The following is a 26,080-nucleotide window of genomic DNA, read 5'->3' as shown; positions in this document are numbered from 1 at the left end:
CAAGATACATAACCTACTGTTATACAGATGTACACTGGGTAGAAAAGCATGACAACTTGAATAGTGATGCTTTATGAATTCCAACAAAAGTTATTTAAAAAATATCAATTATTCTAAAACTTGAAACATCTCTACAATGGCATATCTAAGACCACATATATTACCTACTCTAGCAACATGTTCTCATGCAAAAGGAAAAGCTGACCCTTACCTTGTCCATCAGCACCCTGACCATAGTATAACTGCTCTGCTGGGGCTTCACAACCTCCAACACTTGGGTGTTCCATAATGCCAGAATTCTCAGCATACTCTTTACCCTGTAAAAACTTTCCATTAATTCTCGATAACAAAAACCCTTATATTTATTATAAATCCCATTCCAAACTGGCTTTTTTACCCACATATCTCTCATCTTTTCATATTTTTGCAATATTAAGTAATTACCATATTTCATCAAATATAAGAATCAACCACCTCCAATTTCAGAAGGGAATACAGAGCCAAAAAAGTTTGCATTTACACATAAGCATTTAATGTTACCAAAACATAGCAACAGTATAGCAGCAAAACTGAAAAATCATGCAGCAAGGAAGCTGGAAAAATATGACAAATTTGTAACTAATTTGTATTTTTCATAACCAACAAACCTGAGGTCTTAACATTAGGATTTACTAGCGCCAAGCTGGAAACTGGTAGAATTAAAATTAAACTTGTGCGATCCAGGGACTATTGGCATCTATACCAGGTCACGGGGCGTGTATACCCAGAATGCCGTCGGTGTCGTGTGACCCGTCAGTTATACTTCTAACCCAATTTAGACTGCTAGAGGGGTGGTTCGAGGTGGGCCTCTAACTGTTAAGACCTCAGGTTTGTTAGTTATGAAAAATACAAATTAGTTACAAATTTGTCATTTGTTCATTTAAAAAACAACCCTTCAGTCTCAACATTAGGATAGACTTACTTATTGGAGGGAGGTAAGTCTCTAACTGACTGGGAGTTTGCCACCTATATCCATTTCCGAATATTAGGAGTATTCTAAGAGAATGGACTATAAACCCTTGAACCAAAGATAAAAGGAAATCTATTGGTTTCCCTCACTGGGTGCTGGTATCATGCCATGGTTTATAAACTATGGGAAAATAGAGGACCCTCCATTCTCATAAACCACGCACGCTTGTCCTTGTATCTGGATCTACCATCACCCCTACCTTCCTTATTACCGAGAGAGGTGTGTTGCTACTGAAAAGTATACTATACTTTAACATAACTTTATAGTATGGCTGACCACCCCACCTGCGTCTAGTCCGTTCTAGCTCATGATGGTACTCTCCTTCATACTGCCCATAGGTAAAGGAGTAGAAAGAAAGTAAAGAAAAAAGACCAGTCAAAGACCAGTCATCCCATTCATTCTACTTTCATACCATCTTAGACTAGACACAAACTGACCCGCCAGGGGTACTGGATGAGCTATAACACTTGCTGTGCCGCCACCACTGGACCCAAGGAAAAGGTATCCAAGGATCTATGGGCAATGTCTTTTAAATAAAAGAAGTAAAAGTCATTTGACGTTTCCAAACATCAGCTTTCAGAATTCTCTCCACAGACATATTCTTTTTGAATGCCAAAGAAGCACTCAAGCATCTAATGTCATGAGCCCTAGCCCTCTCCTGGCTATCTGACCCCGTCTTGTAGGCATTCCTGATCGTTTCTCTTAGCCAAAATGATATTGTATTTCTGGACACTTCCTTTTTGTTCCATCCTGTACTTAGGAACAACCTCCTGCACCCCGGCCTGAGGTGCCTTGTCCTCCTTATTACCCTGACGGGACACAGAAGCAATCTCATCTTTGTCATGATCTACAAAATCTGCCAGAGAAGGTATGGAGAGAGAGAGAGAGAGAGAGAGAGAGAGAGAGAGAGAGAGAGGAGAGAGAGAGAGAGAGAGAGAGAGAAGAGATAGAGAGAGAGAGGAGAGAGAAGCGAAGAGAGAGAAAGAGAGAGAGAGAGAGAGAGAGAGAGAGAGAGAGAGAGAGAAAAAAGTGTCAAATCTGCCATCCACTATTGATGGGTTTTGAGTTTTGGCCACGAATTCTGGCACAAACTCGAATGCCATTGACTTCCAACCTCTCGAGTGCTTTACAATATATGACAGGCCATGTAGTTCCCCCACCCTTTTGGTTGAAGCTAGGGCCAATAAGAAGACAGTCTTCAGGGTCAGGCTCCTATCTGTGGACTGCCTTAGTGGTTTGTAGGGGGGTTTTGTCAGACTACTCAGTACCATGGTCAAATCCCAATCTGGGGCTTTCAGTTCCTTTGGCAAACATGACTGCTCAAAGCTCTTCATCAACATGGCCAACTCCCACGAAGATGAAATGTCCACAGCTTTCATGCATAAGACCGAGGCTAAAGCAGCCCTGTACCCCTTCACCGCAAATACAGACATATGCCTTTCTGTCCTGAGATATATCAGAAAGTCTGCTAATTGCTGAATAGTGGTACCGAGTGGAGACAAGTTCCCTCTATGACACCAATCACAGTATGCTGACCATTTTCCTTGGTATACTGCTGCCAATGACTTTCTGATATTTCCTGCCAGCAGCACTCGCAAGAGATACTCGACAGTCTCAACCCGTGAAGTGATGGGGACTTTACCAACCGGTGGTACCTCTCCACGTGTGGCTGACATAGTAGGTTATTCTATGGGGGTAACTCTCTCGGCACGTCTTTCAGGAGTTCCAAGGTCTGGAAACCATTCTGCCTTTGGCCATAACGGAGCTACCAGAGTCGTTCTGAGACCGCATTACCCTGTTCAGAACCTGACAGATTAGACAAAATGGAGGAAATGTGTAGGCGTCCAGATTATCCCATGGGTATTGTAGCGCATCTTCTGCTACTGCTTCTACATCCGGGACTACCGAACAATACACTCCCAACTTTTCGTTGTACCTGGTTGCGAATAGGTCTATGATTGGCCTTTCCCACAACATGAGCATTCCTATTTGTTGGTGCAAGGACCACTCCATTCCCAGGATCTGATCCCTGCGGCTCAACTTGTCGGCTACTATGTTTCTTTTTCCCGGAATATATCTGGCCCTGATGCCTACTACGTTCTCTACAGCCCACTGATGAAGTTGAACTGACTGCCCCTGCACCCTCTCCCGGAATTCCTGTAGTGCTAGAAATGCTGCTTTTAACTCCAGCATGCTTATATGGAGTTTTCTGTCCTTGCTGCTCCATTTTGCTGAAACCATCAGCTCCTCCATATGGGCTCCCCAACCTTCTAGTGACACATCTGAGAACAGCAGGAGATCCGGGGAGGGTTGCTGAAGGGGAACACCCACTGTCAGATTGTTGTCCTGCACCCACCACAGCAAGTCTTTCCTCACTTCTGCCGACAAGGGAATCTGCTCGTATGGGTGATCTACTATTGGTGACCAGAACTCCTTCATCCTCCATTGTAGAGATCGAAGGTGTAACCTCCCTTGTGGTACTAGCTTCTCCAAGGAAGTTAGAAGTCCCAGTACTACCTGCCACTGTTTTGCTGGCTGTTTGTTTTTCCAGAAAGGCATTCACCACTTGTTTGCATTTTTCTACTCTCTGGTCTGTCGGGAATACTTTGGCTTTTATTGTGTCTATAACCATTCCCAGATGCACCAGCCGTTGACTTGGATCCAACTGCGACTTCTCCTGATTTATCACAATGCCTAAGCTGTGACAAAACCGTAGAAGGGTCGCCCTTTCCCTGAGTAATTTCTCTCTGGACTTTGCTATCACCAGCCAATCGTCTAGATATCTTATTAGCCTGATCCCCTGAGCATGCGCCCATGTCAACACGAGAGTGAACACTTGTAAAAACTTGAGATGTTGTCAATCCGAAGAACAAAACTTTGAACTCGAAAACTTTCTTTGCAAGACTGAAGCGGAGAAATTTCCTGGAAGACTGATGGACTGGGATCTGAAAGTATGCGTCTTTCAAGTAGATTGTCAGCATAAAGTCCTTGATCCTGACTGCTTGTAGAACCGTCTTTGGAGTTTCCATTTTGAATCTGGTTTTTCTTATAAAATGATTCAAAGTTGACAGGTCTATTACTGTCCTCCAGTCCCCACTGGCTTTGGGTACAAGGAAAATCCTGCTGTAAAGCCCCTTTGACGGAATGGATACTTGTTCCACAGCCCCTTTTTCCATCATCATCTTCACTTCCTCTTGCAAAATAAAAGCCTTCTGAGGTTCTTGAGCATAAGCGAGGTGAGGTAATCGCTGTTCTGTCAGGGGTGGGGATAATTCGAACGGAATCAAATACCAGACTGAGAACATCCACCACCCACTGCTCTGCTCCCAGTTCCTGCCACATCTTCCAGTGATTTGCCAGGCAACAACCCCCCCTGGTGTGGCTGAGTGATGAGAGGCACCTATCCTATCGTCTTGAGCCCCTTCCTCTGTTATTTCTATTGTGAAAGGGCCAATGAGTTAACTTCTTCAGGGAAGAGGGTCTTGTTGCTCTATTAGGAATGTTATGCCTCACTGGCTTCTTCCGAGGTATTTGCTGCTGCCTTACCTCCATAGGATTAGCCTGACTGCTAGATGTTTTCCTAACTGCCTGCTGTACCAATCTATCGTTAGTGTCCATCCTTCTTCTATCTATAGCCTCTACTAGTATGGCCTCTGGCAACAGCAATTGCGACTAAGATATTCCCATTCCTCATTGCTAGCAGGGAATCCAAATCAACAGTGCGACTTAGTCTAGCCAAAGCTGTATCCCTTCTTATTAACAGGATATTTGCCCAAACATTGGCACTAAAATTTGTCAAGTACGCAATTGCTTTGGCACCTGATTGTAGTAATCTAATGAACATTGATTCATCCACTACCTTCCTTTCTGAGGATGCAATCTTCGCAACTGCTGTCGACCAAAGATCCAGCCAAGCAGTCTGAAAGTCAGAAGAAGCTGTTGCTTCTAACGTAGCAGCCTCTTGGCAAGTCATCGAAGGGCATTCCATTTTCACTTGATTTAAGGTTTAATCCAGGCCTTAACCTTACCACATTTGGGTTAATTTGTCTGGACAGTGAAGGAACCGTCAAGTGTCGTATAATATTTTGTTTCATCATTGGAGGAGGGATAAATTTAAACTATCTATTTGATCTTAAGGAATTATCCCTTCCTGCAATCCGTGCGTCGTTTACTTGTTGTAAAACAGACTCCACATGATTTGAACAAGGCAATTCATACGACACCTTGGTATCCTTTTTCACCCCCAAACGCCATGTCAATCCCCGGAGGAAGCATACTGGCAGGTGTTTCCGTTCTCTCCGAAAAGTTATTGAATTGACGAATCAAATCAATCACATAGGCATACGAAGCCAGAAACTCTTGGTTCTCTCCTTCCTCTTGTTCTAGCGTACTGTGCTCAGCCACAAGGAGACGCTATCTCATTCCTATCCCCTGACAAACGTCCAGGTGCTTCATGGTTGTCTGCCCCTACGGCCGCGACCTCTTTGATCTCTGATGACCGCCGACGGCTCGATCCCAAACAGTCAGTAGGAGAATGAGACCGTCTCACTCCTTCTCTGCTCGCGGATCTAGAGCGAGAATCTCGCCTATACCTCCAAGATGAAGGCTCTCTCAACCGAGCTCACTTCCCCTCCATGACGATTAATATTGTCTCCAACGACCGTCGGAGAATTTGGCCTTGATCCTTCATCTAGGCGGACAATGCCTTCCACCAATGTATCAGACGAGGTTGCCAACTTGCTATTTTTCGACCTTTTAATAGGAGCCTTATCTTTTCTCCGTATTTTAAACGGTCTTACAGGCGAAACCGGTATCTGTGCTCTATCCTTTGCTGCACTTTTCGCCTCCGTCGAATTCGCCAACGACACTGTAGTTTTTCTTTGACTCTTTGTAGTCTCTACTGGCAACTCCGCGTCGGCCGTTATCCCATCGGCCATCGACTCACTCGCTCGTTTGGACTCTTGTAAACGGCTTCGTTCTCTAGCTTTGAGCTTACCAGCCACTGACTTCTTCCCTTTCTTGCTGACTGGGATGTGACAGTCCTGGCCAAAAGATAATGAAGACTTCACTCTGCTCCTCCTGGCGCGAGGATCAGTCGCAAAATCCTGTATCCTCCAACGCTTGACTGGTACATGCCATGACGTCATCGAACTTAACGATGACGCCGAGCTAGAAGACGAATAACGCCTTTTCTTTTTGTCTTTCTTATTATTTTCTTCAAGATCCTGTCATTTCTTCTTACAGTGTATAGTACAGAGTCAGAAAGCGTATTTGAGTCCGGAGGCAGCGAATTAGACTGAGAAGCAATAGGCTGTGACACGTCATTGCGTCTGCCATGTTGGTGTGTCACGTCGGTTGTGACATCACCAATCTTGTAGGGAGAGACTGGGCGGCTGCTGCTGCTGGCATCCCCGCATTTGTAGCAAAACTACCCCCAAACGTTCTGCATCGCTGTAACCAATGAAGTTGTTGGCATAGCCGTGGCATTATTTCCCATAAAAAGCAAGCCCGGGGATGAGGAATATTCAGCGCTGCTGGATTCTGCTGGAACCGTGATGCCATATAATGCGACAGCAAACCTTCCAAGGTTGGTACACCTGGAAGGCCTAGCACCGCCCACGTACCTTCCATCCTGTTCGAGTCGGGAGCAGGCACCTGGAACAAAGATGGCGATGCTCCCGCCCTCCCTGCTGGGAACAACGGAGCGTAAATATTATGCATCAAATTACCCAAAACCCCTCCTGGCGTTTCTGATAACGAACCATTAGGAGAAACCGAAGGGGTATGGGACAAATCAAAGGCAGGTGGAGAAACACATGGAGCAGTATGGTGTATTGCCGATACAAAAAAAAGCCGGCAACTCATGGTCATCCAAAGATGGCGTCGACTCCTTCCTTTTGTACTGGCCTTTCTCATAAAACTTCCTCCACTGTTCCACCGACCAACCACGACCAACAGAACAAGGTTTAGTAATTGTACATACATTTTCTCTGCACCTACTACACGTTGGATGAGGATCTGTCGACACCGACGTTAGGAATCTTGAACACTGAAAGCCACTGACTCCAGGGCATTTCCTTTGTCTTGTCTTCGAAACGGAAGAAGATCCCGACGGCGATACAAAACACTCCATCTCACCACTTACACACTCTTACAGCTCACACACACACTGAGCACACTTAAGAGACAGAATTAATAAGAAAAATTATGAAATGGATAAAAACGGGCAAACTAAAACCGGCTTTAAACAGATAGACAGAACACGTCCTATCTTAAAGGCGGTAGAAAGATAACTGGCGGGTCACACGACGCCGAGGGCATTCTGGGTATACATTCCCTGTGACCTGGCATAGATGCCAATAGTCCCTGGATCGCACAAGTTAAATTTTAATTCTACCGGTTTCCAGCTTGGCGCTAGTTTGTCCTAATGTTAAGACCGAGGGTTTGTTTCGTATATGAACAATTGGATAATTTTGCCGTAATTTACAACAGAAAACAAACCCAATTACATATAGCAGATAACATAACAATCCCTTCCTATCCCCCACCTCCATTAACTGTGAAACTTACAACAAATATGTTTAAAGTGAAAAAGAAAAGGAAAACAAATTGGAATTTAAATATACAAAATCATCTACAAGATTGTTATGAAAATAGGATTTTCGGTAACAGTAAGTTTTGTTCAGTGCAGCATGATCATGTTTTTGTCATGTAGCATAAGCCTAGTCTATATGCTAGCATGTTTGTATACATACATGTATGCGTGGTGTTGAGTAAACTTACACTTACTACGGGCCCCCAAAGCTTTCTTTCTCTCCTTCTGACAGTATTTTTACTGACATTTGTGTAGTACAGTACTGTATATTATAATTAATGAAGTAATATATTGTTACATGCATATATTATTCAGTATGTATATATGCATGAAGTTGGTACACAAAAGCACTTAGTCTGCTCAACTCTCTCTCTTTTCCTATAAAGAATAACCAAGTAATTTTCATACTAATGAGAGAGAGAGAGAGAGAGAGAGAGAGAGAGAGAGAGAGAGAGAGAGAGAGAGAGAGAGAGAGAGAGAGAGAGAGAGAGAGAGAGAGAGAGAGAATGTGCATAGTCTGTGCCTTTACTATCTTACTCATCAATTCATGAGCATGTGTGCTGTGCTGATGTATGGATTTTAGCATTCTTCATACTACCACCAGAGTTAGGTGAGCATGGAATCTTACTTAGTTTAAGATGTTACGATACAAATACAGCATTTTAAGAGGATATCTCACATGAAACTGGCAAACTCCAAATCACAATTTTTGAAAGTAAATTGTATTTTTCCTAACTAGACAAACCTGAGGTCCTTTACAATGTAGTAATATGCTTAAGGCGAAGCTGGACTGGCTGCTGAATTCTTAACAAGGCAGTTAGGTAGTTACCTGCCGGTCAGGTTGTTGGTAGTCCCTACGACCAGATGCAGACATTCCAATTTGCTTTGGCCCAGGTAGCAGATTGAGGGGTGGCATGAGGTGGGCAGTTAGTGTAAAGGACCTCAGGTTTGTATAGTTAAGAAAAATGCAATTATAGTGGTCCCCCCGTATTCGCGGGGGATGCGTACCAGACACCCCATGAATAGTTATTATCCGCGAATGTTTGGAACCCCTATAAAAATGCTAAAAACAGCCAATTTTGTTATTTAAAATTCAAGAAAAACCACTAAAAATTTTCATACTTGTTTTTTTAATAGTTTTATCACAAAAAGTGCATTTTATGATGAAATTGATAAAAAACCCAGGAATTTGTGGATATTTCTCATAGAAAAATACCGCGAATGCACGAATAATGCGGGGAAACGTTCCTGAGAGAAATCCGCGAATGTGTGAGTCCGCGAATTCGGAGAACACGAATACGGAGGGTCCACTGTACTTTCAAAAATTGTGATTTGTTCCTACAAGATGTACAAACCCTAGGTCCTTTACAATAAGAAGACTCACTAATTAGAGGGTGGAATCTGAGTGATCTCCAGTGAACTGAGACTGGGGGTTCCACCTACCTGCGATTTCCTTCCTGGTCGTAAGAGCTAGGAAAGGAATCCAGCCACTGACCACTAATCAGAGTTAAAAACTGCAAGATCTTAGTCTTCTGGGCTTACTCATAAGGGAGAGAATATGTGTCCCACTTAAGAGAAGGCTAACAACCATATGTCGGAGACTATAAGGCAAATGCAAGCAATGAGTTTGTCTTATGTCTAGGTGCCTCTTCCCTGCCTTGTGAAGGGAATGGGCAGGAGTTACTCCAATTAACTAATCAAGAAAATAGGTAGGTTACTCCAAAGGTGTCATACCTGAATCAATTGCTTGGTCCAGCATGTAACAGTCCGCATACTCCACCCCCCCCCCAAAGGGAGGGAGTAGGATGAAAGAGAGGAAAGGGGGAGCCAGTCACTTCCCAATCAGCTCAATCATACTGTACAATGAGGCGAGATGCAATACTATACAATAAAGGAGCTGGGTAAGATACACTACTTATCGAGTAGCCACCACTGGTCCCAAGGAAAAGTGACCTGGGACCTGTGGGTAAGATCATGAACCAACAGGTTCGTTCTATGGAACGTGAGGAAATGGGGCAATGCCCCTGACCTCAAGACCTCTTCAGGGGAAGTGTACCATTGCCATCAGCAGCAGATAAATACTTCTTCCTGGTAATTTCTCAAAGTCATCAGATACTGAAGACTAAGCTTGTCTACCATTACATTCCTCTCGTCTGGAATGCATCTGGTTGACTGCCCAATCAAGTGTGCTGTTGCCCACTCAATCACCTGCATTGTCAAGGAGAAGCTTGGGAGAGGCAAGTCTCTCGCTTATTGACGTGTGCCACTATTGTAGTGTTGATTATCAACATTACAGTGTGTGTCATCCCCATCTCCCGAAACTCTTGGAGAACCAGGAAGGCAACCTTGAGTTTCAGGATGATGAGGTGTTCGTCTTGAAGTTCCTGTACCTCTGCAACTTTTCTCGGTTTGTCTCTCTCCCTCGGTCGATGCCTCCGACTCTCCAAGGGTGGCGGTCGAAGCCTGACGATGAGACACGGCCGAACAGATCATTCCTGTCCAGACTTGAACCATCTTACTGTCTACCTGAACATGCTGGTACAAGAGTTCAAGTAGGACTCATGTACCAGCTCGCACAGGTAGCAAGTCCTCTGCTTGAGCTTGAAATCGAACCTCTCACAGTTACCAGGGTCTTCAGATCCCAGAGACACTCGAGGAGTCAACTGACAATATAAGTCTTCTCAGCCACAACCAAAGGCATGATAATGTGCACACACCACGTACCTAGAGTTTCCAACAATATGAAACTATCCCTGAGTCAACAGTGTTAGACAGGAAATCACTACTTGATAACTTTGCCTTTGTATCCACACACGTTCAAAACAACTATTATTCAGAAAAGGGGAAAGGACAAAGGCAAGGCAAACGCAAGTTTTGACATGATTGTAGTGTGTGTTCTGCTATCCTCTTGCAGATCGATCACACCCAGATTCGAGATAGATGATGATTTATGGGAAAAAAACATGTTTTTTGAAACACCCCTCAGGTCGAGCTTGACCCTGCTAACCTGTCCAGGGTTAAAAGGTCAATTTTTTTTTTCTTTTTTATTTGGTTTTGAATGCATTTTTAATATTAGTTGTTTAATAAGAGGTAAAAATTTGGAGCAAATCCCTTCAATCATAAGGTAGCTTTATAACAGCAACAAGGCATAAGGATAATAGCAATGAATGGGTTTGATACAACAAATCAGCAAGACCTAGAAAATTTGTTGGGTTTTTTACCACATGACAAAGCTGTCCAGTTAACTGTTTGGCTCCAAAAACAAGTACAGATGAATGCCACCCTACTTACGAGCATTTAACTTGCAAACACTGACACAAAAACTACTTACAACATTCAGATACAAACAAATGGGACTGCAAATTCAATTGTGTTCAGAGCAGTTGCCTTTGCCACCTGTAAATTCAAATTCTGTTTTGCTTGCCTATTCTGTACACAATTTTAATTTGCAATCCCATTTGTTTGTATCTGAATGTTCGTAAGTTGTTTGTATCTCAATGTTTGTAAATTGAATGTTTCGAAGTAGGGTGGTGTCTGTACTTATTTCTAGAGCCAAGCAGCAAACTGGACAGCTTTGTCATGTGATAAAAAGCCCAAAAATTGTTCTAAATCTTGCTAATTTGTTGTACCAATCCCACTCATTGTTACAGTTGACCCTCGTTAAACTGGACCCCATTAATCCAGACATCGGACAAGATGGACATCGAAGACAGTCAGCCGATTTACTTAAAATACTTATGTTTGTCCACAATTTAAGATAATTACTGTTCCCCCACTCACTGCATACCATTTTCCTTTTTATTGACCAACAATAAAGAAACTTTGCCTTAATTGTCCCACTATTTTATTATATCTCTTAATATCCCAATTATTTAAATTTATTAACAATACATTAATATAAATAATAAACTGTAATGAATAAATGTTTTTGCTGCAGTAGTGATGTTTCATTACCCAATTATTCATGCATGTCTCAACCTAGGCATTTACATATACGGCTGAATTTTATCATTTTTATCGTGCTTTATTCTTAATTTTTCATCTTTTACTATAAGGTTCCATTCAAATGTTTCTACATTCATTTACTATTCTTCCTATTTATAAAAATAATGAAATACAGTATATTTATAGGTATATATATATATATGTAGCCAATTAACTAGGACAACTGGCTATGATGCACACCCAGGCCATCCTACTAGTCCGTCTTAATGGGTCCACTGTATTTGCCTTATTCCTTGTGGAATGGATCCAGCCACATTAAGGGCTGTTATTGCCATAAGGCCCTGTTGTAAAGTAGGTCACCACAGTTATCCTATGATTGAAGGGATTTTCTCCAAAGTTTTACCTCATTAACCCTTAAACGCCGAGCCGGTATTTCCGAAAGTGTCTCCCGTGTGCCGTCGGCGTTCACAAGCGAGTGCTGAAGCAGAAATTATTTTTCAAAAAATCACAGCATGCTTAATTTTCAAGATTTATTTTTTCGTTGTATTGTACACTAAATCACGATGATTTTGGTATAGTATAACAAATTGTAAAACGATCAAAGCAACACAGAAAAAATTATCACAATATGATGCATGAATTCGTAACGCGTGCACGTAAAAAAAAGCTGCTTCCAAAAATTCACTTTAAGTCATAATATTGTGCTAGACTTCCCATTTGTTGCAAAATGAAGATAATTGTTTGAATATTACTAGACTGCAAGTGTTGTAGCTTACAATTGCAGTTTTCGACCATTGCGGCAGAGTTAAAGTTGACCGAAGGACGAATTTTTTCTATTTATTGTTATTTATATGAAAATATTTCTAAAAAAAGAAAAGCTACAACCTTCAATCATTTATCGTTGTATTCTACATAAAATTCTGCATATTTTCATATATAAAACTTTATGTAACGGCTAATTTAAAATGGTGGAAACATTACAACAATCGGACGAAAAAATTTCTGATTTTTTTCAGTGGAGTTACCGCTGGGACGTAAGGAAAATGTTATTTTTCCCCCCATAAATTCACCATAAATCAAAATATTGTGCTAGAGACTTCCAATTTGTTGCAAAATGAAGGTAAATGATTGAATATTTCTAAAATGTTAGTTTTAGCTTACAATTGCGTTTTTCGACCATTTCGGTCGAGTCAAAGTTGACCAAAGGTTGATATTTTGGCACTTACCGTTATTCATATGAAAATATTTCAAAACTGATAACAGCTACAACCATGGATTGTTTTTGGTTGTATTCTACATTAAATTGCACACAATTCCATATATAAAATTTTATGTAACAGCTAATTTAAAATCGTGCAAACATTACGACAATTGGACGAAAAAATGTATTGATTTTTTCGGAAGAGTTACCGTGCGGATGTAAGAAAAAAGCTTTTCCATAAATTCACCATAAATCAAAATATTGTGCTAGAGACTTCCATTTTGTTGCAAAATGAAGGTAAATGACTGAATGTTACTAGAATATAAGAGTTTTGGCTTAAAATTACGTTTTTTCGACCATTTCAGTAGAGTCAAAGTTGACCAAAGGTTGAAATTTTGGCACTTACCGTTATTTATATAAAAATATTTCAAAACTGATAAATACTACAACCATGAGTTGTTTATAGTTGTATTCTATATGAAATTGCGCACATTTTCATATATAATACTCCATGTAACGGCTGTTTTTAGTTGTATTCTACATGAAATTGCGCACATTTTCATATATAATACTCCATGTAACGGCTAATATAAAATGGTGCAAAAATTATGCAATGTGACGAAATAATTTCCGAGATCTATCGCTGATGCTTTTTAGTGTGATAAGAAAGAAATTCGTGCTTGCGCGCCTGGATAACGATTGTAAACAAAACAACGCCTTGATCCGTGAGCTCCCAGCATCCCCCAAGGCGCGTGATTCAAAAATTTTCGCCTAGTAGGCCTATGACTATTTTTCTGCAAATTTAAAAAAAAACTTTTTCGTCAACGTACCATACGTCGGTTCGGCACCTGACAGACAATTTTGTCGACGTTTAATACGTCCAATCGGCGTTAAAAGGGTTAAACAACTAATATTAAAAATACATTAAAAAAATAAAAACTCTATACAAATTTTGCAGTTTAAAAAGACAGTGAATTGTGTTTTAGGATGAAAAAACATACAGTACTGTATTGATTTTATATCATACTGTAGCTAAATAGGCATGAAGAGTACAGTAAGCAACTCGCAAACTATTCAACCTATAAACGACCATCCAAAATGTAACTCTTTGGTAAGTATGGTGGTGTTTGTATATGCAAAACTACAACTGTGCCTTTTGTCCGTTAAAAATGAAGTCAGAGGTGTCTACGGTACTAGAGGACCTAGAATGTGTTTGTGGTGAAACAACCCCATTTAATGCAATTCCAAATCATTCTTTTGTGCATAGTATATATATCAGACACTCAATTATGACTTCACAAATTATATTTCTTACCTCACTGAAAGCAGATGCAAAATCTTCTAAAGCCTGAGTTGAAGAAAACTGGGCTTTAAAAGTAACTGTGGATGCAGGGGATGGTTCCAGGTTTAATACTGTCCATGTGGCTGAATTTCCTTCTTTGTGCATTGTTGTCTGGATAGCTATGATGTGCTCAGCCAGGGTGTCGCCAGCATCTGCCACCATTACTATTCTTGCACCAAAGTATTCATCGTCATATACAATGCGTAGGTCCCCAGTTCCCAAAGTCTATGTATGAAAAAATGGACAAATTAATGCAAAAGACAGTGTATTTAATAGATGGTGAAATATGATGCAATTGAAAATTAAAAATGCAGCAAAGGATCAGTGAGAGAGAGAGAGAGAGAGAGAGAGAGAGAGAGAGAGAGAGAGAGAGAGAGAGAGAGAGAGAGAGAGAGAGAGAGAGAGCACATAAAAAATTTAATAAACTCCAATATGATACACAAATATACATTCTTTTATAATACATGTCACAGAAAACTTCATATAGTTTTAGCTTCTCTACTGCCAATTAATCTATAAAGTTTAAGTACAAATTATAAAAATCTAAAACTATCATGTTCATATTTAGGTTAGTTTTCTAACTGCAGCCTGTAAGTATCAATTGTAATTTTCCCACAATGATAATCTACTAAAGGCATTTCCCACACTGATAATCTACTAATAAAGTCTCAAAACTTCAAACAAAATTTTCATGTGATGATACGCTGTCTACTGTTTCCAAATGACTTTCCCTTTAATAATAGGGACTCTTTACACATATTGGTATCGATGACCTGCACTATGAAATGAAATCCCTAGATCATGTGAAATGCACAGACATTCTACAACCAGATAGTAGTATGCCATATAAGAATTATAATTTAGTAACTTACTAATCCATACCCTATATTACTGTATTAAAAGCTAAAAAAAAATACTTTTACAGAAATAGTATACATGTTTTGGTTATATATATAATAATGCAGTGCCTTAGCTTATCAGCATTTCAAGGGTTAGGTCTTCTGATACATGGAAAAATCTGTGAGGTGACAACCCCCTAATAGTATAGCCTACATTTCATTATTCAAGATATCCCACAACCAACACGCATGCACACACCTACCTTATAGAACATAATAGCATATATAATTTTCAGCCTAACCTATGCAGAACACTTAATACAAAAAAACACTACATACATTTTAATGATTTTTAACCCTTAATGGATGAGTAGCAACAACAGGTTTTGAGTGGTGAACAGATTCACTCATGGTGAGAAGCATTATTACGCCCCATTGATTTGGGGGAATCGGCCAAAGAAGTGGTTACATTACTTCTATAGCTCATAAATTCACTAATGGCAACTTTTGGACTGGCTTAGCTTGCCGATTCTAGGTGGCCCATGACTTAGTTGTGTACTTGACTTCAAGGAGACATGTACTGCCTCTTTCACATGATGTCTTTTTATATATTTGTTTACATATAATCAGGGGTTGCTGTTGGTTTTAGTTCTTATCTTTTATGTTAGTAAGTCAGTTATCATTGTAATTTTGCAAATAAAAGTGTAAAGAAATAGTATTAGAAAACATTAAAATCCAAAAATGTTACTGCATCTTTGAACTCAGTAAATTTATGTACATATTTTACAACAAATATACTCAGAATTTGTTACCAATTTTAGATATCTGTTTTGATAGTGTGAGCTGTAATTATAATTTTACAAAATGAAAAATTATTCATTAGAAAAAACATCTATAACTTGGTAAAATTTACAATTGTCTTATAAATGATGCCCCACAGAGGGTTATTAGTAGTCTTTTTCAACTTCTTGTTGAAGGAAGAATTTTTTTCTTTGTACATCATGTGCATTTGCATATCTTCCTCTCTCCTTTGAAGTGTCTTTTTTTTTAAATTGGCCGAGCTCAGTTTCCCCAGCCTGGGGTGCTGCATTTTTTTTTTTTTTTTAAGCCCAGCTCTGAAGAGTTAAACATTTTATCATACACCTAAATATTCAGGGAATGCACAAATACAGTAAGTGCATAGAGTGCAGCAGTTAAAACACACATGGTTTTGAAAAGAAATTATGGGTAGAGGTATTTTATGTTTTTATTTATAAAATCAAGTAAAAATTTGATAGAAGGGTCTGATCTTTGTATTATGATAATTTTAATAGAAGGGTCTGGCCTTTGCATTAAGATACTTAACCTCATGATCCTTTACTGAGTGTGTATGATGTACAACCTGTATCTTTAATGCAAAGTCCATATTATGCTGTTGCTAAGTTACAATTTGTATTTTTCTTGTTTTAACACATTTTATTCATGTACTTTGATTTAAACGACTGCATTTTCTTTTTCATATGATTAATAGGTGCCATTTGTTTGATAAGTGACCACAAAAACACAAACCAATAACAAAATAGCAAAAGAATGACTGTTGTAATGCACTTTTCTACTGGTGTTTGTGTCCAACATTGCCTTGGCTTTAACAGTTTCACTTCACCCCCTGTTGATAGTCTGACTGACTGACTACAGAATTTAGGCCAAAGGCCAAGCACTGGGACCTATCATTCAGTGGTGAAACAGAAAGACATCCTAAACTGGCTGGAAGTTAACCCACCTGACCACCCAGAAGGAAGAGAGTTCTAAAGAGGTGGACGAATTCCCGTGAGAAGATAGATAAACTGATATCTACAACTCAGTCACCTAGGTTGTAATACAATGGTATATGAGCAGATTCATTGCATTGAAGAGACTAAAGAAAATTCAGACTGTTCAATAACAAACCATTTAATCACAGAGGTCTGTTGTTATTCCTGAAACACCCTTGCTAGAGAGCAGAGTATTTGCTACTGAATAGAAGGTTTGATTATTCATAAATATATTCAGTATGGCTACCGTACTTACCTGTATCACACCAGTCCAGCATACGATGTGTCTATTCCTCAACCTGCCTGAAGGAAGAACAGAAAGAAAAGAGAAAGAAAGATCAGCCAACTCACTCATCCTCCCTTCCACACAATCACCTTTGCCAGCCAACTCACTCATTCTCCCTTCCAAACAATCACCTTTGGTAAGATACAAAACTGCCCAGTCAAGGACAATGGACGAGGTACTCAACTTGTTGGGCAGCCACCACAGGGGAAACGTGTCCATAGACCTGTGGGCAACATCTCTTCAATAAAAGGAGGCGACCATGCATTAGTGTAACCAAGTACCAGCATCTAAAACTATATACCAGCATTCAAAACTCTATGAGCAGCAAAATTCACGATAAAGGGTTAAACAACTAATATTAAAAATACATTAAAAACATCTGAAGCCATGAGACCGCCTAAATGAGCGCCCAACCTGCGAGGGAGGCTTTTGAGAACAGAAGGAAGTCCGGTGGAAGAGAACGCAGAGGGACACTCTTCGAAAGATTCCAGTCGTCCAACCACCAACGAAGGTCTTCTCTCACTTCCAGAGACAGAGGAACCTTTTCTCTCACTTCCAGAGACAGAGGAACCTTTAACGGGTGAGTCACCCAACAGAGACCAGAATTCTCTCAGTCTCCACTGCAGAGACCGAAGATGAAGACGCCCACGAGGGACCAGCTTCTCTAGGGAAGGCAACACTCCCAGAAGAACCTGCCACTGACTAGCTGACTGATGTGGTTCTGACAGGAAGCCTCTGCTCCGAGGGGAAATTTTTTTGCAATTGTTTTATCGATGACCATGCCCAGGTAGAGAATCCTTTGACTGGGTACGAGGTTTGACTTTTCCTGGTTGGCTACGATGCCCAGTTCCAGACAGAACTGAAGTAGACGATCCCCGTCCTTCAGCAGCTTTCCCTGGAAACTGCCAAGACCAACCAATCGTTGAGGTACCTCAGCAAACAGATCCCCTGAGCATGGGCCCAACTTGAAACAAGAGAGAAGACCTTTGTGAACACTTGACGTCACGGCTGAGAGAGGCAGTGCAGAGGAGACGACTGGGAGTGACGTCACAAGTGGTGATGACATCACGGCTTCCCCTCGGTCCGAAGGGGAAGCAGACGCCACTGGCGGAAGAATACACAAAGACTGATCCCGTGACATCATCGATGGGGCTGACGAGACTGCTTCAATCCGACTTAAAGCAGCAGCAACAGTCACTGGCGGAGCAATACAAGATGGCTGACCTATGCTACCCACGAACATGAGGCCAGGAGGAGGGGGGGTAGCGAGCCTTCATAAAATGCACTAGCAACCCCTCCAAGGAAGGGGGAACCCCTAACCTGAGCGTCTTCCAAATTGCCACCATCTTGGACGCCTCCGACTCTGGAATAAATGAAAATGATGAAAAAGCCTCCCTCTTCCCGGGAATCAAATTAACTCCCGAGGAAGAAGGGGCGACATTACAAAAATCAGCCTGAAGACCTCCCGATACTTCAAGCATCAAATCAATGGAAGAAAACACAGGTACATCGCAACTAAGGGGGTGAGTACTGCAGGAGACGAAGCATCGGGAAGAGGCAAGAAAACCTTCCCATGAAGGAAGTTGAAACCCTCCGATGCTCTCTCTTGCTATAAAACAACTTCCACTGCTCTTTAGGCCATGCCCAGCATTCAGTGTAAGGATTCGTTATAGAACAAAAATTAGAACGGCACCTGCTACACGTGATGTGGGGATCAGTTGCCGCCAAAGCCAAAAACGAGAACATGAAAAACCTGGAATTCCGGGGCACACATGTTGATCAGATCAAGAGAAGCAGAAGCAGCCATAATATCAGCCCCACACATGCACGCACAAACACACACACACCAAACACAAACAAAATGTTCAATGAACCAGGTAAAGGCCAAGAGGGGTCAACCAAGATTCTTGCCCAGGCGGTTAAAGAAAAGACTGACGCTGTGGCGTTGGTGTGTGGTCTTTGACCACTCTTTACCCGCTCTACTCATGCACTGCCAGATATCACAAGATTCCTTGCTTTCATCTGCTTTTTAACCGGATCCAGCTAGGTTCTAAAAATTATCCTATTGTTAAGACCGAAGGTTTGTTCGCGTATGAACAATGAGGCACTCAACACATTAAAGTTTACTTAAAACTTTTAATTCTTAAAAATTCAAGCATGAGAAATTGCACGAAAAACATGAATTCACCAAACTTATCTGCAAAATCTCTGAAATAAAGGACAGCACTTTGAAAGCAAACAACTTCAAGTTTTACACTGCAGATGAAAAGCAGAAATTGACTGAGTAAGCAAAAACATGCACAGTAAGATGGGTCACTACAGGGCAACAAAAGAACCCAGGTTCAAAAATGCAAGCTTCTACTTTGTCTTTACTTATTGAATGACAGTATTCTATTGATTACTGTATCTATCCTTTCAAAAATTGTACCTTTTGACTGATTATGTACTTACTTTCCAATCTCCATTCTCCTTTTTCAACAATGTACAACGTTTTAAAAATAGGGTCGCATTTTCTGTATCCTCCTCCTCTTCATCATCATCGTCATCGTCGTCGTCATCATCATCATCGTCATCATCATCATCCTCCTCCTCCTCTTCTTCATCCTCCTCCTCCTCAACTTCATCATCTTCATCCTCCTTTTTTGGAAGCAAATTTTTTGACTGAGGCAAAATTATAGTAGCTGAAGCAGTACTAGAGGAGTTTTCTGATGGCTGTCCTAGTTTTTCTTGACACTCTACAAACTTGCTTTTAAACTCTGCTGCTATATCTTTGGTCTGTAAACAATAGCAAAATTGGGTACACAATATAAAAAAAAAAACTTCTTTAAAAATACATATCCAGTCTAATTCTAATTTATAAGACCGTAAACCTGCAGTGAATGGACAAAGGAAATGCATTTGTTGTTGTTTTGATGCTCAAGGAAATGAGCAGTACATTTCCTATGTGAAATGAAACCATGTTACTACAAAAACAACTGATGAAAACAAAGGTTTATTTTACATATTAAAAAATAATACCAAACAGTCTATCTTAACTTGATTGCACAAACATGCAGGTTCCTTCCATTAATTTTAATATGCATATTTACCTTAAATTTAATGGCAATTTGTTCTTCCTTCCCTTCTAAACTTCCTGAATAATCCACAGCATTCCAACACCAAGCAGTTTCCGATGACATTATAGGATTCAGTTTCATTTGTGGCGTCAGGAAGTGATTGCAACTTTCTTTGGAATCCTATAAATATAACCATTCGCATTATCAATAATTAAAGTTTTGATTATGAACACCAGAATTAAATATAAATCCTGAAATATTTAACAAAATAAAATTTTTATAATAAAATGAAGTTTTGTGTATACTTACCCAGTAATTACATTGCTCTAGTTTTCCATGTAATTGGGTACGCAAGGGACTATTAAAACATTTTTCCCATATGAAATAACAGGAATAAGAGGGGTTACGTTCCTGGACTTGGGAACTCTGCTTTTTTGCTAAATACAACTGAATTGGATAACAGCAACATCCGTTTGGTATATTTCAACCATTGTACGATAGTAAACAATTACCGTAGTTATGTTATAAACAACATTATGTAGAATAGGACTGATATATTTTATGTCATAACTTTATTTTCTATAGATCAAAGATCAGCAAGAAATATGTTAAATTTAAACCAAGTTGTAGGTGAAGCTAAGAAAACTTTTCAAGTTGCTAATGACTGTTATTGTGCATCAGCAACAAGGATAAACTCCAGTAAAGTTATGCCATCAAACAACTGCAGATAAAATCAAGAGAAAATAATTTTAATCAAAACTACTGAGCTTGAAACAAAAATTTTTACTGTTGTTTTCACGCAAATAAAAGGTAAGTAATGTAAAGCTCATATTACAATGAAATCAAGTGAAAATAGTGAAAGGATTTTTTTTTTAACTCGATAAACATACTCCCAACGCAATCTGACAATTCTGTTAACGAAAAAAATTATTTAGTTCACAACAAGACATTATTCAAGCCATATTTAGACTTACAAATTCGTCGCAGTATAACGAAAAATGACTTTGTCTCATACAAGTAAAGTATCTAGATATTCGTTTATGCTAACTAGAAGCAAGAAAATCCACACAGGACTGAGTTAAATACAGTGAAATAAACTTGCATTTGCCATCAGCTGATTTCCAAACCAAAACACTGACCACTGTTATTATTTTATAACACAATAATATGAGAATACATACAATATTATTGGATACAGTGAAGTAATGTATAACTTCTTAAAAGATTCATGGAAAATTAATAAACAAAATCTTTTACTTTATTAATAAAGTAAACAAAGTTTGCCCTTTATTAATAAATACATACTGTACTATGTCTGTTAATGTTGATGGTCGTCGTCTGCAGCACTGATGCATAGGTGATTTGAAAACAACGCTCAGACGCCAATTCGCATTGAATAAAACAAGTGGTTTTCTTATTAAGGTATCAAAGCAAATCCAACTCTAATATTCTCCAATTAGTGATAAAAGACTAAAACAATTATTCTTACAAATAACCGATTACTCAAAAAGAAATCATTACGAGAATTATCCGGAATTCAAAGTAATCGAATCCAGTAACCAATTACGTGCCCCACTAGTGGACTCGAGTGGCCTTATGCTGCAGTTCCCCAGGGAGCTGGAGAGTAGGAGTTAACATGCGGAAAGTTCATGACTGCGTGACAGCAGGAATTAAAATCTCTGTACGCCGAGACCATGTGAGCCTTTTCTGTAATGTTCTAAAGTACTGCCAAAGCAATGACCAGTAGTCGATACTCATGATGACGAGAACGTTTCCGCCTCATGCCCACCACATTAAATAATAACACCATTTTCTCCTTACTATGTATCAACCCCTATACTTTCTCTGGAAAAGAAAGTAATGAGTATCCCAGGCTCAATGAACATCAAATGTTTTAGCCTAATTTCATATGTTTGGCCTAAAAAATGTCTAACACTCATGAATTACTTTAAGGAAACTACCAGCAGTTTGTGAATAGCCTATATTATCATTATATTATAAAGGATTAGTTTACCCAGACCTCTGAGAACAACAACGGCTCTTCTCACCCTGATGTGAATAGCCTATAGAAGGTAAACAAAGTCCTGAAAGCAAAGTTTGGACAAAAGGAATGATGCAACATTCAAGCATTACTTCTAAGGTAATTATTAATAGTGGACTTACATCTAGCCTAAACCCAGTAAGCAAATCATAAATGCAAAATTTTTGGGCCAATAGGGATGGTGTAACATTCAAGAAATACTTAAAATCATTTACCAGAGGCTCACAAATAGCATATACCCAGTAAATAAATCCAAAAGAAAATACCAAATTTGTAACTAATTTGTATTTTTCATAACTAACAAACCTGAGGTCTTAACATCAGGATTTACTAGCGCCAAGCTGGAAACCGGTTAGAATAAAATTACACTTGTGAGATCCAGGGACTAATGGCATCTATACCAGGTCACGGGGCATGTATACCCAGAATGCCCACGGCTACCTGTGACCCATCAGTTATATTTCTAACCCAGTTTAGACTGCTAGAGGGGTGGTTCGAGGTGGGCCTTTAACTGTTAAGACCTCAGGTTTGTTAGTTATGAAAAATACAAATTAGTTACAAATTTGGTATTTGTTCATACACGAAACAAACCTTCGGTCTTAACATCAGGATAGACTTACTATTGGAGGGAGGTAAGTTCGCTACAACTGACTGGAAGTTTGCCACCTTATCCATTTCCGAATATATAGGGAAATTCTAGAGAATGGACAATGAACCTAGGACCAAAGATATAAGCGGATCTATTGGTTTCCTCCCACTGGGTGTAGATACCATTCTACTGTTTACTCTTGTCCCTTGCGACTGGATCGACCTTCACCCCTCTTTCCTTATTATCCAGAGGGGTGTGTTGCTACTGAAAAGTATATCATCAGCTAAGATAGCTTCACAGTATGGCTGACCATCTCACCTGCATCTAGTCCGTTCCAGCACATGACGGTACTCTCCTTCATATTGCCCGTAGTTAAAGGAGTAGGAAGAAAGTAGTAAAGAAAAAAGACCAGTCATCCCATTCATTCTACTTTCATACCTTCATCTTAGACTAGACGCAAACTGACCCGCCAGGGGCACTGGATGAACTATATCACTTGTTGGGGCCGCCACCACTGGACCCAAGGAAAAGGTGTCCAAGGATCTATGGGCAACATCCTTCAAATAAAATGAGGTGAAAGTTGTTTGGCGCTTCCACACGCCAGCTTTCAGAATTTTATCCACAGACATTTTTTCTTCTTCAATGCTAGGGAGCAACTCACACCCCTGATGTCATGAGCTTCTAGCTCCCACCTGGCTATCTGACCCTCTGTCTTCTGCAGTATAAGCATTTCTGATTGTCTCCCTTAGCCAAATGATATTGTATTCTTGGACACTTCCTTCTTGTTCCCGTCCTGTACTTACGAACAACCTCTGGCACCCCGGCCTGAGGTGCCTTGTTCTCTTTAAGTACTCCTTTAGTGCCCTGACGGGGCACAGGAGCATTTCAGCTTTGTCGTTGTCTACAAAGTCTGCCAAGGAAGGTATGGTAAAGGAGTCGAATCTGCCGTCTACTATTGTTGGATTTTGGGTCTTTGCCACGAATTCTGGGACAAACTCACACACCATTGATCTCCAACCTCTCGAGTGCTTTATGAGATATGAGAGGCCATGTAGCTCCCCCACCCTTTTGGTTGAAGCCAGGGCCAATAAGAAGACTGTCTTCAGGGTCAGGCTCCTATCCGTGGACTGCCTTAGTGGTTCGTAAGGGGGTTTTGTCAGACTACTCAGTACCTTGGTCAGATCCCAATCTTGGGGTTTTAGCCCTCCTTTGGGGCATGACTGTTCAAAGCTCCTCATCAGCATGGCCAACTCCCATGAAGACGATATGTCCACTCCTTTCATTCGTAAGGGACTGAGGCTAGAGCAGCCCTGTACCCCTTCACTGCAGATACAGACATATGTTTTTCTGTTCTGAGATATATCAGAAAGTCCGCTAACTGCTGAATAGTGGTACCGAGTGGAGACACGTTCCCCCTACGACACCAATCACAGTATGCTGACCACTTCCCTTGGTATACTGTCGCAGATGATTTTCTGATATTACCTGCCATCTGAGTTGCTGCTTTCTGCGAAAACCCTCGCTCTCGGAGGAGATACTTGACAGTCTCCACCCGTGAAGCGATAGGGACTTCACCGACTGGTGGTACCTCTCCACGTGAGGCTGACACAGAAGGTTGCTCCTAGGTTGGCTCCATGGGTAACTCTCTTGGCACATCTACTAGGAGTTCCAGTAAGTCTGGAAACCACTCTGCTTTCGGCCATAACGGGGCTACCAGGGTCATCTTGAGGTTCTGAGACCGCATTACCCTGTTCAGAACCTGACGGATTAGACAAAATGGGAGGAAATGCGTACACGTCCAGATTGTCCCAGGGGTGTTGTAGCGCATCTTATGCTGCTGCCTCTGCGTCCGGGACTACTGAACAATACACTTCCAACTTTTTTGTTGTACCTGTTGCGAATAGGTCTATGATCGGTCCTTCCCACAACATGAGCATCCTGTCCACTACCTGTTGGTGTAGGGACCACTCCGTTCCCAGAATCTGATCCCTGCGGCTCAACTTGTCGGCCACTATGTTTCTTTTTCCCGGAATATACCTGGCCTTGATGTCTACCAGGTTCTCTATAGCCCACTGGTGAAGTTGAACTGTCATCACATGTAACTGCCGAGAAACTAGGCCTCCTTGCTTGTTTATATAAGCTACTACTGTGGTGTTGTCTGACATCAATACCACCGAGTGTCCCTTTACTCTCTCCCTGAATTCTTGTAGAGCCAGGAAAGCTGCTTTCAACTCCAGCACGTTTATATGGAGTTCTCTGTCCTTGCAACTCCATTTGCTGACACCATCAACTCCTCCATATGGGCTCCCCAGCCTTCTAGTGATGCATCCGAGAACAGCAAGAGGTCTGGGGAGGATTGTTGAAGGGGGACACCCACTGTCAGATTGTCGTCGTCCACCCACCACAGCAAGTCTTTCCTCACTTCTGCCGACAAGGGAATTTGCTCGTACGGGTGATCTACTGTTGGTGACCAAAACTCCTTCATCCTCCATTGTAGGGACCGAAGAAGGTGTAGCCTTCCTTGTGGTACTAGCTTCTCCAGGGAGGTTAGGATTCCCAGCACCACCTGCCACTGTCTTGCTGGCTGTGTCTGCTTTCCCAGAAAGGCATTCACCACTTGTTTGCATTTCTGTACTCTTTGGTCTGTCGGGAATACTTTGGCTTGTTGTTGTGTCTATCACATTCCCAGATATTCCAAACGTTGACTTGGATCCAGCTGCGACTTCTGCTGATTCACCACAATACCTAGGCTGTGACAAAGCTGCAGGAGGGTCGCCCTGTCCCCGAGTAATTTCTCCCTGGACTTTGCTATCACCAGCCAATCGTCCAGATATCTTATCAGCCTGATCCCCTGAGCGTGCGCCCATGCCGACACGAGGGTGAACACTCTTGTAAAAACTTGAGGAGACGTTGTCAATCCGAAGCACAGGACCTTGAACTCGAAAGCTTTCCCTGCAAGACTGAAGCGGAGAAATTTCCTTGAAGACTGATGGACTGGTATCTGAAAGTATGCGTCCTTTAGATCGACTGTCAGCATAAAGTCTCCGATTCTGACTGCTTGTAGAACCGTTTTCGGAGTTTCCATCTTGAAACTGGTTTTTTCCTTATAAACAGATTCAGTGTTGACAGGTCTATTACTGTCCTCCACTCCCCGTTGGATTTGGGTACCAGGAAATTCCTGCTGTAGAAGCCTTTTTGTCGGACTGCATACTTGTTGCACAGCTCCTTTTTCCATCATCTTCTTCACTTCGTCCTGCAGAATAGTGGCCTTCTGAGATCTGTGGGCATAAGTGACGTGGGGTAATGGTTGATCTGTCAGGGGCGGGGTTACCTCGAACGGAATCAAATACCCGATCCTGAGAACATCCACCACCCACTGCTCTGCCC

General features: G+C 40.9%; 1 protein-coding gene across 1 annotated transcript in view; it reads right to left on the bottom strand.

Moving 5' to 3' along the window:
• Positions 1-26,080, bottom strand: part of LOC135201419 (ranBP2-like and GRIP domain-containing protein 4) — a 279,898-nt gene that overhangs the window by 15,124 nt on the left and 238,694 nt on the right. The window contains 4 exon segments of the mRNA XM_064230328.1: positions 212-317; positions 14,066-14,317; positions 19,459-19,782; positions 20,097-20,243. Coding sequence (XP_064086398.1) covers positions 212-317; positions 14,066-14,317; positions 19,459-19,782; positions 20,097-20,243 — 829 coding nt within the window.

The sequence above is a fragment of the Macrobrachium nipponense genome, chromosome 28 (assembly GCF_015104395.2).
Source record: "Macrobrachium nipponense isolate FS-2020 chromosome 28, ASM1510439v2, whole genome shotgun sequence".
In the NCBI taxonomy this organism is placed as follows: domain Eukaryota; kingdom Metazoa; phylum Arthropoda; class Malacostraca; order Decapoda; family Palaemonidae; genus Macrobrachium; species Macrobrachium nipponense.
The sequence above is the reverse complement of the archived record's forward strand: the minus strand, read 5'-3'. Positions and strand labels throughout refer to the sequence as shown.